Source organism: Melospiza melodia, chromosome 10 (genome assembly GCF_035770615.1).
Source record: "Melospiza melodia melodia isolate bMelMel2 chromosome 10, bMelMel2.pri, whole genome shotgun sequence".
NCBI classification, from domain to species: domain Eukaryota; kingdom Metazoa; phylum Chordata; class Aves; order Passeriformes; family Passerellidae; genus Melospiza; species Melospiza melodia.
Window position 1 is genome coordinate 22,338,604 of NC_086203.1, and position 13,944 is coordinate 22,352,547.

General features: G+C 65.0%; 1 protein-coding gene across 2 annotated transcripts; it reads left to right on the forward strand.

Annotated features, from left to right (window-relative positions):
* Positions 1 to 482: 482 nt before the first annotated feature.
* Positions 483 to 13,878, forward strand: LOC134422613 (laminin subunit beta-2-like). 2 transcript variants are annotated; one of them, XM_063164850.1, is made up of 35 exons: positions 483 to 710; positions 1,446 to 1,495; positions 1,996 to 2,171; positions 2,275 to 2,398; positions 2,508 to 2,581; positions 2,683 to 2,871; positions 2,950 to 3,013; positions 3,084 to 3,289; positions 3,369 to 3,489; positions 3,682 to 3,870; positions 3,995 to 4,174; positions 4,583 to 4,695; positions 4,786 to 4,865; positions 5,029 to 5,185; positions 5,367 to 5,519; positions 5,612 to 5,770; positions 5,847 to 5,968; positions 6,093 to 6,213; positions 6,799 to 6,985; positions 7,173 to 7,316; positions 7,758 to 7,989; positions 8,345 to 8,508; positions 8,674 to 8,898; positions 9,753 to 9,967; positions 10,053 to 10,149; positions 10,598 to 10,976; positions 11,060 to 11,244; positions 11,316 to 11,545; positions 11,631 to 11,834; positions 12,176 to 12,320; positions 12,406 to 12,613; positions 12,702 to 12,843; positions 13,059 to 13,235; positions 13,326 to 13,482; positions 13,625 to 13,878. In XM_063164850.1, the coding sequence occupies exons 2-35, from the start codon at positions 1,465 to 1,467 to the stop codon at positions 13,756 to 13,758; spliced, it is 5,484 nt and encodes a 1,827-aa protein (XP_063020920.1). In that variant the 5' UTR covers positions 483 to 710; positions 1,446 to 1,464; the 3' UTR covers positions 13,759 to 13,878. The 2 variants fall into 2 exon arrangements, 1 of the variants encoding a protein (XP_063020920.1); XR_010028854.1 differs by lacking the exons at positions 5,367 to 5,519; positions 13,326 to 13,482; positions 13,625 to 13,878 and having other exon boundaries at positions 12,406 to 12,843; positions 13,059 to 13,163.
* The last annotated feature ends 66 nt before the right edge of the window (positions 13,879 to 13,944 follow it).

Consider the following 13,944-nt stretch of genomic DNA (forward strand, 5'->3'; position numbering starts at 1 on the left):
TCCTGTGGCTGGCGTGCGCCGGACTTTGCCCAGGGAGCTGTAGCAGTGGGCAGGGACAGGTACCTTGGGAGGGAGGGGACGTTCCCGTACGGCAGCATCGCCGCCGTGCCCGGGTGAGTTCCTGGTAGAGCAGATGCCCTGCACGGCTCCACCCTTCAGCGTAGCCGTGCAGGTGCCTTCGCTATGGCCATCCCCACCTGAGGCGAAGGATGATGCAGTGACCCCTGTGCGGCTGCACCCGCCGCTCCCCGGAGCATCAAGCACCCACCCATCCCACCATGCTGCCCCCACGCCTCACTGCCCGCGGCGGCCGGCACGTTCCTGCCGGGAGCCCGAGGAACGCGGTGCCTCTGGCCCGCCAGCCCACGAGGCGCCCTTTTGTTCGCCGGCGGGGCCCACCGTGCCGCCTGGGGGCCGGGGCGTGCCCGGGCTGCCGACGCCTGGCCGGCCTGGCCTCCGCGGGCGGGCGGGCGGCGGGGGCCTCCAGGCAGAAGGAATCGGCAGTGACATTCCCGTAGCCTGGAGACCGCCGTCCCTTTCAGCGGGCAGCCCATTTGAATAAGAATCGTGCACGGGGAAGGGGGGCCACCAGCCGCCATCCCATCGCTGCCCTTGCCCCGGCTCATTTCTGCGCTCCCAGCCCAGGGGCAGCGGGTCCCACGCCGCCCTCGGCCCTGGCCTTGGTCCCGCCCGACGCCGCAGGACGCCAGGTACGGGGGGTTCGGGGGCTCGGGGACCTTCGTGCCAGCGCGTGGCTCTGCACCACCTTGCCTATCGCCCTGGCACGGCTTCGAGCGGGGCGGGTGCCAGAACGGAGCCGCGGCTCCCCCCGCCGCCCCGAGCCCCTTGCCCTGGGCTGGCTCCGTGCGGGGGACAGGAGAGATGTGTTTGGGCAGAGCCGAGACCAGGCTTTGATCCAGCACTTGTGAGGCTGGGAGCGGGAAGTACCGGGAGAGGAGGAAACACAAAAGACAGCTCCAACCTAAATTTAACAGCGGGACCCTGGCCAGAGTCAGGGACGCCCTTGCCCAGCCGGCTCCAGCGTTCCTGGCTCCCCTCCCAAGCTGGCCCTGGCCCGGTGCTGGTACCCCCCAGGGACGCTAGTGACTCTCAAAAGGATAGATCCATTCTGAGCCAGGCAGGGTGGGGCACGGCACAGTTTGTGCCAGCTCTGGTGGGGCATAGCATGGCTGTGTGCCTGGATGCGTGTGTGACAGTCCCGCAGAGCTGCTCAGGTGGACACTGCATGTCATTCCGGAGGGCTTTCAGACCCAGCTGCCCCAAATGACCCTGATTCCTCGTGTTGTCCCTGGAAAGCACCATGCCGGTGTGGGGGGTGCATCCTGGACTGCACAGTCATGCTAGAGCCAGGAGAGGACAGGCACCAGCTGATTTGTACCCCGTGCCATACGCCCTATCGCAGTGCCATCTCCATGTTCCACCAGGCAGATCCCGTGGTTGCCCATGGACCTCTTGGTGCTTGCTTTCCTCCTGGGTAAGCATTGGCCTTGTGGGCACCCTGCATGCCCACGCTGCTGGGAGCTGCGGTGGTTCAGGGACCCCAGTCTGGTTGGAGGGTGCTGGGCAGCGGAGGTGGTGGCAGTGGCGATGCTCCCTGCCTGGCAGCGCCCACAGCCTGACTGCCACAAAATCCAGCGGGGAATCCAGGCTGCACTAAGCCCTGTCGGGATTAGCAAGCGCCTGACCTGGCTTCTGACTCCCCGTGGCGCTTCTCGGCACCCTGGGGCTGCCCGGGCCCCCAGGAGCAGGGGCAGCCCAGCCCCCCAGTCACCCCACTCCCTGCCCCTGGTCACGAGGCTGCGGCGCTGCTGCCAGCACCTTTCCGGATCATGGAGCTTCATGCTGCATCAGTGGGTCGGGATGCAGGGATGGGACGGGATGGGACGGCTGGGGGTGGGGTGGGTGCGTGGGGAAGCAGGGGGTGCCCAAGCACCCCAGTGCAGCCCCCAGCCTGCGCCCTCATGCTCTCTGCAGTCGGGGGACTGGTGGCAGGGGATTGGCAGGAGCCTGACCTGAGCCACGGCTGTGCCCGCGGCAGCTGCTACCCAGCCACTGGGAACCTGCTGGTGGGGCGAGCCTCCCGCCTGAGTGCCACCTCCACCTGTGGGCTGGATGGGCCCCAGGAGTACTGCATCGTCAGCCACCTCCAGGTGAGCCCACCCAGCCCCAGAACAGCTCCGGCATAGACCCACACAGCCAGGCACTGGTGCAGTTTCCATCACCCATCCCTGATGGTGCCACTCCCTGGCACAGGACTCGGAGAAATGTTTCATCTGTGACTCACGTGACCCGTCCCTGCCTGAGAGCCACCGCATCGAGAATGTCATTTACCTGAGCAGCCCCCATGACAAACGGACCTGGTGGCAGTCGGAGAACGGTGAGGTCAGGGTGGCACTGGGGTTGCCCCAGATGCATGTGCTGTGGGGCTGCATGGCCATGGGGGTCTTCCCCAGCCTCAGCCATCTCTGTCTCTCTTTGTCTCCCAGGTGTGGAGCATGTCAGCATCCGCCTGGACCTGGAGGGCGAGTTCCACTTCACCCATCTCATCATGAAGTTTAAAGTGGGTCCTGGCACATGGATCCCTGGGATGGGACGGGATTGGACAGGATGGATCTGGAGGGGCTGTGGGTCTGGTCCCCATCCCATCTGGGTGTCTTGCAGACCTTCCGCCCCGCGGCCATGCTGGTGGAGCGCTCAGCAGACTTTGGGCGCACCTGGAAGGTGTATCGCTACTTTGCCTACAACTGCTCCAAGCTCTTCCCTGGAATCCCCAGCCACTCCCTGGGGCTTGTGGATGAGGTGCTGTGTGACCAGCGCTACTCTGAGATCGAGCCGTCCAGCCACGGGGAGGTGCGTGGGGATGGGGTGGTGCAGAGCAGGGCCAGGGGTCTGGGTGGAATGGGATCACACATTCCTTCCTTCTCACAGGTCATCTTCAAGGTGCTGGACCCCTCCATCCCCGTAGCAGATCCCTACAGCCCAGACATCCAGGGTATGTTGCCGGGGTGTGGGGGGATGCAGGGCTGGTGTTAGGGCAGGTGCTTACAGTGACACACCCCCAGACCTGCTGCGTGTCACCAACCTGCGGGTGAACCTCACCAAGCTGCACACGCTGGGAGACAACCTGCTGGACTCTCGGCGGGAGGTGCTGCACAAGTACTACTACGCTGTGGATGAGCTGGTGCTGCGCGGGAGCTGCTTCTGCCACGGCCACGCTGCCCACTGTGCCCCAGCACCGGGTGCCCCGACACCCTCTGTCCCTGGCATGGTGAGGCACACGCACCCAGCAGCATGGCACGGTGCCCCACGGGACCTGGCAGCCCCGCTGAGCTGGGTGCTCCCCCCAGATCCACGGGCGCTGTGTCTGCGAGCACCACACGCAGGGGCTGAACTGCGAGCGCTGCGAGGATTTCTACCACGACCTGCCCTGGCGCCCGGCCGAGGGCTCCAACACCAACGCCTGTCGCCGTGAGTGCCAGGGCTGTCAGTGCTGTGCTGTGCCAGGGGTTTTGGGGTGCCAGGGCTGTACTTTGGGGAGCTTTGCAGTTGTGGTGTTGCATATCAGAGTAAGGGGGATCCAGGTAAGGGAGGTTTGGCACTTTGGCACTGCCAGGTGTGGGCTGTGGTGCCACATGCCATGCCACGGTGCTGTCCCTGCAGGCTGTGACTGCAACGAGCACTCACGGCGGTGCCACTTTGACATGGCCGTGTTCCTGGCCACGGGGAACACCAGTGGGGGTGTGTGTGATGACTGCCAACACAACACCATGGGCCGTCGCTGTCACCTCTGCAAGCCCTTCTACTACCGGCACCCTCGCTCCGACATCCGGTCCCCCACTGCCTGTGCCCGTGAGTGCCCTGGGACCCAGCCCCACGGCTTGTCCCAGCCCTATGGCTCCTGGTGCCACCTGCCCCAGCCTCACAGCTCCTGGTGCCAGCAGCCAGAACTACTGATGATCCTCTCTCTTGGCAGCGTGTGACTGTGACCCAGCAGGGTCCCTGGATGGAGGTGCCTGCGATGGGCACACGGACGTGGCGCTGGGCATGATTGCGGGGCAGTGCCGCTGCAAGGAGAACGTGGCCGGGCCCCGCTGTGACCGCTGCCGGCACGGCACCTATGGCCTCAGCCACGACGACCCACAGGGCTGTCAGCGTGAGCTGGGAGCCAGGGATGGCGTGGGAGAGTGGATGGGGGGATGATGGAGGGGTAGGGAGGAAGGGATGAAATTGGAGGGATGGGGAATGAAGAGATGTTGATGGAGGAATGGGAGTGGGATGGATGAGGGTGGAGGGATGGAGGCTATGGTGATGGAGGTATGGTGATGGAGGGATGAGGATGGAAGGATCTGGGACAGAGGGACGGAGATGAAAGGATGTAGGATGGAGGGATATGGCGCAGCTGTATGAGAATGGATGGAGGGATGGTGATGGAGGGATGGTGATGGAGGGATGGGGATGGAAGGGATGGTGATGGATGGATATGGGACGGGGAAGGAGGGCCACGAAGCATGTGGGCTGTAATCCCACTGGCACCCCCTCACCTGTGCACGTGTGGGGGCAGCATGCAGGTGTGACCCACGGGGTACGGTGGCAGGCAGCTCCCCGTGTGACCCCATCAGTGGGGACTGCTACTGCAAACGCTTCGTGGCTGGGCGCTCCTGCAGCCAATGCGTGGTGAGTGCCCCAACCTGTCCCCAACCCTATAGCAACCCCCACGGCTGGGTTGGCCCCACACCTGCTCTACATGTCCCCTCCTCACTGCAGCCCGAGTTCTGGGGTCTGAGCTACGACCTGGGGGGCTGCCGGCCCTGTGCCTGTGACTTCGGGGGAGCCTACAACAACCGGTGGGGCCCAGCACAGCACCTGTGGGGCAGGGATGGGGACTAGAGTGGGGACAGGGCTGGGAGTCACACATGGGGGAGGGAGGGATGGGGACAGAGATGGACGTAGGGAGGGATGAAGACACAGACAGAAGGACAGATGAAAGGACAGGATGGTCACCCCCAGGTGCTCCATGGAGGATGGGGCATGTCCCTGCCGTCCCCACATCATGGGGCGGCAGTGTGACCAGGTACAACCCGGCTTCTTCTGTGCCCCCCTCGACTACTACACCTATGAGGCCGAGCAGGCCACCGGCCATGGCCACAGCCACCCTCAGCTCCCGGTGAGTGTCCTTGGGGGTCACTGTGCTTGTGCATGGCTGTGACTGTGCACCATGCTCCATGCATAGCTGCTGCTGTGCTCTATGCATGGCTGTCACCCTGTCCTGCATGTGGCTGTTATACCATGCCCTGTGCACGGCTGTCCCTCTGCATGGCCGCCGTCCCCTGACCCCATCCCTGCAGGGCGCCATTCGGGTGGAGGTGCCCCAGGACTGCCTGGAGTACGACACCAGGGAGCCGGCGGGGCGGAAGGGACGCTCACGGCATCAGCACAGCCCCCTCCGTGCTCCCCAGCCCCCCGTCCCCTCGCGCCGCAGCCGCCAGCAGCCCCCCAAGGTGAGGGGGCAGGGGAGGGCACAGTGAGGCACTGCGGGGCAGAAGTGGCTGGGGGTAGAGCCAGAGCCAAACTGTGCCGGTGCCCTGCCCAGCCGGATGTGGAGGAGGTGGTGCGGGACAGTGCCGGGCGCATGGTGACCTGGACAGGCTTGGGGTTCGCCCGGGTGCGGGACGGGGCTGGCCTGACCTTCCGCGTGGACAACGTGCCCTACGCCATGGACTACGAGCTGCTGCTGCGCTACGAGCCCGAGGTGAGCACGGCCACAGCCACGGCCACGGCGTGTATGGCACAGCTCAGCCCTGACACTGCCTTGCCTGTTGCCACAGTCAGCCGAGGACTGGGAGGCCGTGGTCAGTGTCAGCTCCCGGGTGCTGCCCACCAGCCCTCGCTGTGGGAACCTGCTGCCCTCCGAGCAGATGTACCGCCAGAGTCTGCCCCACAGCCAGAGGTGTGACGGGATGGGCTGGGGGGGCTGGGGATGGGAACGAGGGAGGTGGTTGGGTCCTGCTGCTGCTGTCCTTTTGCTGTCTCCATGGCCCTGTTGTGCCCATGCAACACCTGGCTCTGTACAGGTACGTGCTGCTGTCCCGGCCCTTCTGCTTCGAGCCCAGCACCCCTTATGAGGTGACCATGCGGCTTCAGCGGGCTGGTGTCACCCAGCGCCACCCTGGTGCCTTCATCCTCATTGACTCGGTGAGGGGAGTCCCACTGCCCCTTGTACCTGAGGCTTGGCAGGGGTGGGATCATGGGCAGGGACAGGGAACCAGAGGCTGGAGTGGGAAGTGACCCCCCTCTGGGAATGTACTTGGGTTTGGGATGGGGATGGGGATGGGGATGGGGATGGGGATGAGATGAGATGAGATGAGATGAGATGAGATGAGATGAGATGAGATGAGATGAGATGAGATGAGATGAGATGAGATGAGATGAGATAGGGTGGGATGGAGATGGCGATCAGATGAGGATGGGGATGGGAATGGGGAAGTAGATGTTGAAAGGGAAGGGAATATCAATGAGACTGGGGATTTAGATAGAGTTAGGGTTGGCATAGGGGAGTCAGCGTAGAAGGGAATAAGGAAGCTTCTGGGGATGGCACTTTTTATGGGAATATCAGTGGGGTTGGGGGTGTCAGTGGAGCTGGGGCTGTTGATGGAGCTGGGGTAGTTGACCTCAGCAGCATTGGGACTGTCCTGGAGCACATGGACCCAGCCTAGTGGTCAGTGCCACAGTGGAGGCTGGCTGTGCCCCCCTGCCCCATCTCCTCTTCCCTTCCCCCAGCTGGTGCTCCTGCCACGGGTGTCAGAGTTGCCAGGGTTCCATGGGGCAGAGGCAGCAGCGCGCCAGGAGGAGCTGGAGCGGTACCAGTGCCTGGAGGTGTTTCGCATGGCCCCCCCTCACCCCCTGGCTGAGGCCTGTGCCCGCCTGGTCTGCAGCGTCTCAGCCCTGATGCACGGCGGGGCTCTGCGTGAGTGGGGAGCCTGCAGGGTGGGACCCATGAGTGGGCAGGGTTGGAGCCCTGCTGGGGCAGTGGGTCAGGATATGCCCATGGCATGGTGGGCAGGAGAGCAGTGGCAGGGCATGGGCAGGTGTGGGCAGGTGTGGGCAGGTGCAGAAAAGGCAGCCCTGGCCCCATGCTGGTCCTGCTCCCGCAGCCTGCCAGTGCGACCCACAGGGCTCCCGCAGCAGCGAGTGCCAGGTGCAGGGCGGGCAGTGTGAGTGCAAGCCCCACGTCATCGGCCGACGCTGCGACCGCTGTGCCCCTGGCAGCTTCGGCTTTGGGCCCCTGGGATGCAGCCGTGAGTACTGGGATCTTCATCTGCCAGAAATTGCAGTCTCTCCTGTCTGTCTGTCCAGCCATCAGCACCCTCTTCACTTGTCTGTCTGTCCCATATGTCCATCTCAGCCCTGCTGTCCTGCAGCCCATGGGTTCAGTCACAGTTATCCATCCATCCATCCATCCATCCATCCATCCATCCATCCATCCATCCATCCATCCATCCATCCATCCATCCATCCACATGAGCCCCCTGTGAGCATTGAGCTATCCTGCACCCTCTCATCTGTCTGTCCACCCGTGCTCTTGTGGACCTGTGTGTCCACATGAGCCCTTTTGTGCCACAGCCCATGGAGTGAGCATGTTCTGGGCGCTGGTCCCCTGCCTGTCTGTCTGTCTGTCTGTCCGTCCACCCCTGTGTCCCCGCACCCATGTGCCTGACCTGAGTTGTGCTGCCCTGCAGCCTGCACCTGCTCCCCGGAGGGCTCGGTGTCCCAGCTGTGTGACAAGGTGAGCGGGCAGTGCCGGTGCCAGCCTGGCACCGTGGGCCGGCAGTGTGACCAGTGCCAGCCCGGCCACTGGGGCTTCCCTGCCTGCCGGCCCTGCCAGTGCAACGGGCACGCCGAGGAGTGCGACCCCCGCACGGGCACCTGCCTGCACTGCCGCGACCACACCAGCGGCCGGCACTGTGAGAGGTGAGCCAGCTCCACGAGGAGGCCAGGGCGTGGCATGGGGTGGTGTGGCATAGAATGAGGTTGGTACAATGGAGTAGGACAGGATGAGATGTGATGGTATGAGATATGTTGGAATGGTGGGATGGATTGAGATGGACTGGCATAGATATGATGGGATGGGGTAGAATAGGATGGGATGGAATGGGATACAATGGAATGGGATGGGATGGGATGAGATTGAGATGGAATGGGAGGTATATGATTGGCTAGGATAGGGTGAGATATGATGGTACAGGATATGATGGAATAGGATGGGATGGTGGGATGGTATATGGTGGATTGGAGGGACCCACTGGGTCCCCCCTCGTCCTTTCAGGTGCCAGGACGGTTACTATGGGAACCCAGTGCTGGGCTCGGGGCAGCAGTGCCGGCCCTGCCCCTGCCCCGGCTACCCTGGCACACGGCACTACCACGGGAGCGCCTGCCATGCGGACGATGAGACACACCACATCGTCTGCCTCTGCGCCCCTGGATACGCGGGTGAGGGGCACGGCGGGCACGGGGCAGCAGGGACCCCCTGCCTGGGGCTGCGGGACCCCAGCACCTACAGCCTCCCTCTCTGCAGGGCTGGGGGACCCCAGCACCTACAGCCCCCCTCTCTGCAGGGCTGGGGGACCCCAGCACCTACAGCCCCCCTCTCTGCAGGGCCCCGCTGCGACCGCTGCTCCCCTGGGTACTTTGGGGCTCCGGAGATGGAGGGCGGGGAGTGCCGGCCCTGCCAGTGCAACAACAACATCGACACCAGCGACCCGGAGGGCTGCGACCCCCGCACGGGACAGTGCCTGCGCTGCCTGTACCACACGGCTGGGCCCCGCTGTGCCCACTGCCAGCCGGGCTACTACGGCAATGCCCTGCAGCGCAGCTGCCGGCGTGAGCGGGGCTGTGGGGCTGCGGGGCTGTGGGGCCGTGGGGCTGTGGGGCTGTGGGGCTGTGGGGCTGTGGGGCTGTGGGGATGCAGGGCTGTGGGGCTGTGGGGGCTGCAGGGCTGTGGGGCTGTGGGGCTGTGGGGCTGTGGGGCTGTGGGGCTGTGGGGATGCAGGGCTGTGGGGCTGTGGGGGCTGCAGGGCTGTGGGGCTGCGGGGCTGTGGGGCTGCGGGGCTCCGGGGCTGTGGGGCTGTGGGGCTGCGGGGCTGTGGGGGCTGCGGGGCTGTGGGGCTGTGGGGCTGCAGGGCTGCGGGGCTCCGGGGCTGTGGGGCTGCGGGGCTCCGGGGCTGTGGGGCTGCGGGGCTGTGGGGCTGCGGGGCTCCGGGGCTGTGGGGCTGTGGGGCTGTGGGGCTGCGGGGCTGTGGGGCTGTAGGGCTGGCGGGGCTGTGGGGCTGCGGGGCTGCGGGGATGTGAGGGCTGCGGGGGCTGCGGGGCTGGGGCTGCACCGGGGTTTGGGATGGGGAGGTTGAAGTGATGCACGGGATCAAGGCAGGGATGAGGTGTGGGGTTGTGGTTGGGTGTGGATGATTGGGGTTGGGTCAGGGAGAATTTTGGGGTGTTGCAGGGCTAGGGTTCAGGGCCAGGAGAGGTTTGGGGCTGTTTGAAGGGGCAGGGGGCTGTGCCTGGGTTGGGGCTGGGCAGGGGACAGGGATTGGGGTTGGTGGGGCTGTGCAGGGGTTTGAGGCCAGGCACACAGGGGGACACTGGGGTCAGGCAGATTTGGGGTGCTGGGTTCAGCACCACACTGCCTGGGCAGCGGGTATGGGCTGAGCCCCATGTGGCCACCCACCCTCCTGCAGGCTGCGGCTGTGACCCACGGGGCACACTGGCCTCCCACTGCACCGATGGCACCTGTGACTGTGACCGTGGCACAGGAGCCTGTGCCTGCCGGCCCAACGTCGTGGGCAAGAGCTGTGATCGCTGCGCACCCCACTTCTGGGGCCTGGGGGGGCCAAGGGGCTGTGAGCCCTGTGGCTGCCACCCCACACACGCCCTGCACCCTGCCTGTGACACAGTGAGTCCCCTGGCACCCTGGTACGGCTGCACTGCCCTCCTGGGGCCCAGTGAGCTGCTCAGTGAGCATGGCACTGTCACTGCAGGTGACAGGACAGTGCCAGTGCCGGCCTGGCTTCGGGGGTCGTGTCTGTTCCCAGTGCCAGGAGCACCACTGGGGAAATCCTGAGCAGGAGTGCCAAGGTGGGAGCACACCCCAGGGACTGGGGAAGCAGGGGCTCTGGGGATGGGCGATATGGGGGGATTCTGGGTGCGCAGTGAGACTCTAGGGAAATGGGGGCCCTGGGGACATGGTGGGAGCTCTGAACATGGGACACTAAGGAGACAGTGGGACACTGGGGACACAAGGGACTCAGGAGATCTTGGGAATGTGGTGGGACACTGTGGGCATGACAGACCTTGGGGAAACAGTGGGATGCTGGGGACGTGGTGGAACACTGAGGACATAGCATGTCTCTGGGGCATGCAGGACTTAGGGGACCCAGTACTTGGTGGAACTGTGGGGACAATAGAAGATGCTGGGGATAGATTGGATTCTGGAGGAATATGGTGGGATGCTGGGACAGGGTGGCAGTCTGGGGGCATGGGGCTCCATGGGAAGGCTGGGACACAGTGCCAACTGTCTCTGCAGCTTGTGAGTGTGAGCCGCTGGGTGCCGAGAGCCCGCAGTGCGAGCAGGACAACGGGCAGTGCCGCTGCCGGCCGGGCTTCGGGGGGCTGCGCTGTGACCGCTGCCAGCGGGGCTACCAGGAGCCCTTTCCCCGCTGCTCGCCCTGCCACCCTTGCTTTGGGCGCTGGGACCTGGCCGTGGGCAGCCTGCGGGAAGGGCTGCAGCGCCTTGGGGCACACGTGCAGGCACTGAGGGAGGGGGGCTCTGCACTCCCACTCAGCCCCCGTCGCCTGCGGGAGCTGGAGGAGGCTCTGGGACACGTGGAACAGCTGCTGGGAGAGGGGCACAGCCCTGGTAGTCCCCTCCTCGATGGACTGCCCAGGCAGCTGGGTGGCACCAGGCAAGTGTGCATGTAGGGCTGGGGTGGAGGGATCCCCCTCTTGTCCCTGCCCGAAAGTTTAAAGCCATCCTCCCTACCCAAAGGATGGAGCTGGACAATTTCGGGAAGCGCCTCCAAGAGTTGGAGCAATATCTCAATCAGCTGGCGCAGGCGGATGTGCAGCACCATGGCCGGCTAGCTGAGCTGAGCCGCCAGCTGGGGGGTCTCAACCGAACCACCTCCCACCTTCAGAGCCTCCTCGGCACTGTAGCAGCAGCTGGATTCAGCGGTAAGAGCAACCAGCGAGGTTTGGGTTTGGCGGCAGCCATGCCGGCCCAAGCCTGACACCCGCACCCGCAGAGTCCCACCGCAGCATCCTGGCATCGGCGGAGGCCTCGCGGCAGGCGGAGGCGCTGGCCAATGGCACGGCTGGCGAGCTCAGCAGGGCACGGATGACGCAGCGGGCGACCGAGCGGGCGCTGAAGCAGCGGGGCGATACCTTCCGCCGTGGCACAGCCGCCGCCCGGAAATCCTTACGGGAGACACAAAAACGGGTGATGGGGCTCAACATTGCCAGGATCAACGAGAAGGTGAGAACAGGACTGGCAGAAGCAGTGCGGGCATCACCCGCCATGTAGCGTTGAGCTGCCATTTCCACCATTGGCATCATCACAGATTTGTGGGGCGCCCGGAGACCGGAGCTGTGAGGACGCGTCTTGTGGAGGAGCCTTGTGCCGAGACAGTGAGGGGACAAGGCACTGCGGTGGCACTGGGTGTGCAGGGGCACTGCCTGTCTCAGCTCGAGCCCTGAGCAGTGCTCATAATGCCTCTCAGCAGCTGGAGGTGGCATTAGGGCAGCTGGGTGTTGTGGCACAGAAGGTAGGGGTGGTTGCTTCATGGCACTTTCTGGGGTCCCCTTGTGTCCCCTTTGCATGTCCTGTTTGTGCCCTTTCCATGGCCCGCTTCTGTGTCCTGTTTTTTCCTTTTCCATGCCCTCAAGCATGTTAGTTCTGTACGTGTCTCTTATGCCCATTCAGAGATGTCCCTTGTGCCAGTTGTGTGTGTGCCCCCTTGGGCCACTGCTGTACCCTCTGTCCCCTTGCACCCCTCTTGCACGCTCCTTTGCAGGCTCATATCCTGTCCCCTCGTACCCCCTGCTCACCCCAAATGCCCCCTCCCGGGGCTGCCCTGTGCCCCCTGCTCAGCCAGGTGCCCCTCAGATGCAGGAGGTGCAGGAGCTGGCACGGGGGGCACGCAGCAGGGCAGCAGAGGCGCTGGGGCGCTCTCAGGCCGCCCGCAGCCGTGCAGAGAAGGCGACAGCCCAGCTGCGGGACTTCATCCGCCGAATCAAGGCCTTCCTGGCAGGTAGTGACAGCACCGGGTGGGCACGTGGGCATGGCAGGACTCAGTGAGCCCCCCCTGAGCCCACCCTGCTCCCCTGTCCCCGCAGAGGAGGGAGCTGACCCAGGCAGCATCGAGCTGGTGGCCCGGCAGGTGCTGAACATCTCCCTGCCCAGTAGCCCAGGACAGATCCAGGAGCTGCTGTGGGAGATGCGGGAGAGCATCAGCCAGCTGGAGGGGGTGGATGCGGTTCTCAACAGCACAGCGGAGGGGCTGGCTGTGGCACGGGATCTGCTGGCACAGGGACAGGAGGCCAGGCAAGTGGTGGGACCATGCTGGGGCAGTCAGGGGATAGGGTCAGTCCCCCTGCAGCAGCAAGGGCTGGAGCTGCCTGTGCTGCTGCAGGGACCGAGCAGAAGGCATAAGGGATGAGCTGGCGGGGACACAGCAGGCACTGGAGGTGGCACGGACACAGGCGATGACAGCAGGGAGCACCCTGCAGAGCGCCAGGGATGCCATCCAGGTGGCTGAGAAGAGAGCCAGGGAGGTGAGGAGCATGGGCTCGGGGAGTGGAGCTGGTACTGCTGGGCATAATGGGATCAGTGCTGTGCAGAGGAAGACTGATGCCTTGGGCACATTATGGGTAGGGAGGCTGGCGCTGGGGAAATGTGGCTGGCATTGGGCAGGTGCCAGGGCAGTGGGGCTGGCACCATGGGCATGGTGCTTGCTGCGCCTGCTGCAGCCGGTGCCCGTCCCTGCCAGGCGGAGCGCAGGCTGCAGGGGCTGGACAGGAAGGAGTCTCAGGCGCAGCGGCGGCTGCGGGAGCTGGCACAGCGCATCGCCACCCTGCAGGAGCACGGCCGGGGCGCTCGCCACCTGGCCCAGCAAGCCAAGGATGGGGCACAGCGTGCCACCACCACCTCAGGGACACTTAGCCAGGTGAGCTCCATCCCTGCCTGGTTATGCATGCCACCAAGCAGGTACTGGGTGCTGCAGGTGCTCAGCCTCACCATGCCCTTGTGCCGCCAGGACCTGGCCCAGGTAACACAGCGTTATGTGGTGCTGAAGAACCGGGTGGGCACGCTGGACAGGGTGTCTGGCGGGGCCCTGCAGCGTGTGTCGCAGCTGATGGCAGAAGCCCGAGACCTCCTGGATAAGGCCAGCAACAGCAAAAGGAAGCTGGAAGGTGAGAGGGAGCACATGGTGGGGTACATTTCCTGCCACCTCCCCATACATCTCCCCGCGTCCCCCTGGGCCTGTCCCACCGGGTGTCCCGACTATGGGACATGGTGGGAGGCTGCACTGTGACCATGTTGCGTGTCCCACAGATCTGGAGCAGCGCTTTGGGGCCAATGAACGGATGATGGCGGCAAAGGTGACACGGCTGCAGGCTTTGGAGCAGCAGGTCACCGGGCTGTTGCAGGAGATCCGGGAGAGGGCCAACGCTTACGCCACCTGCTAGGGACCACTGGCGGGACCGGGGGCCGGTCCTGCCCCGCCGCCCCGCAGGTCCCCGAGCCCGGGAGTCCCGTCCACTCTGCGGGAGCCTTTAGTGCGGGCGCGCCTCCAAATAAAGCCCTAAACTGTGTGTGCCTGTGTCCGATGCCTTCTGTCCAGCCTGCTCCTGCCTCCGCCCGCCTCTCCCGGC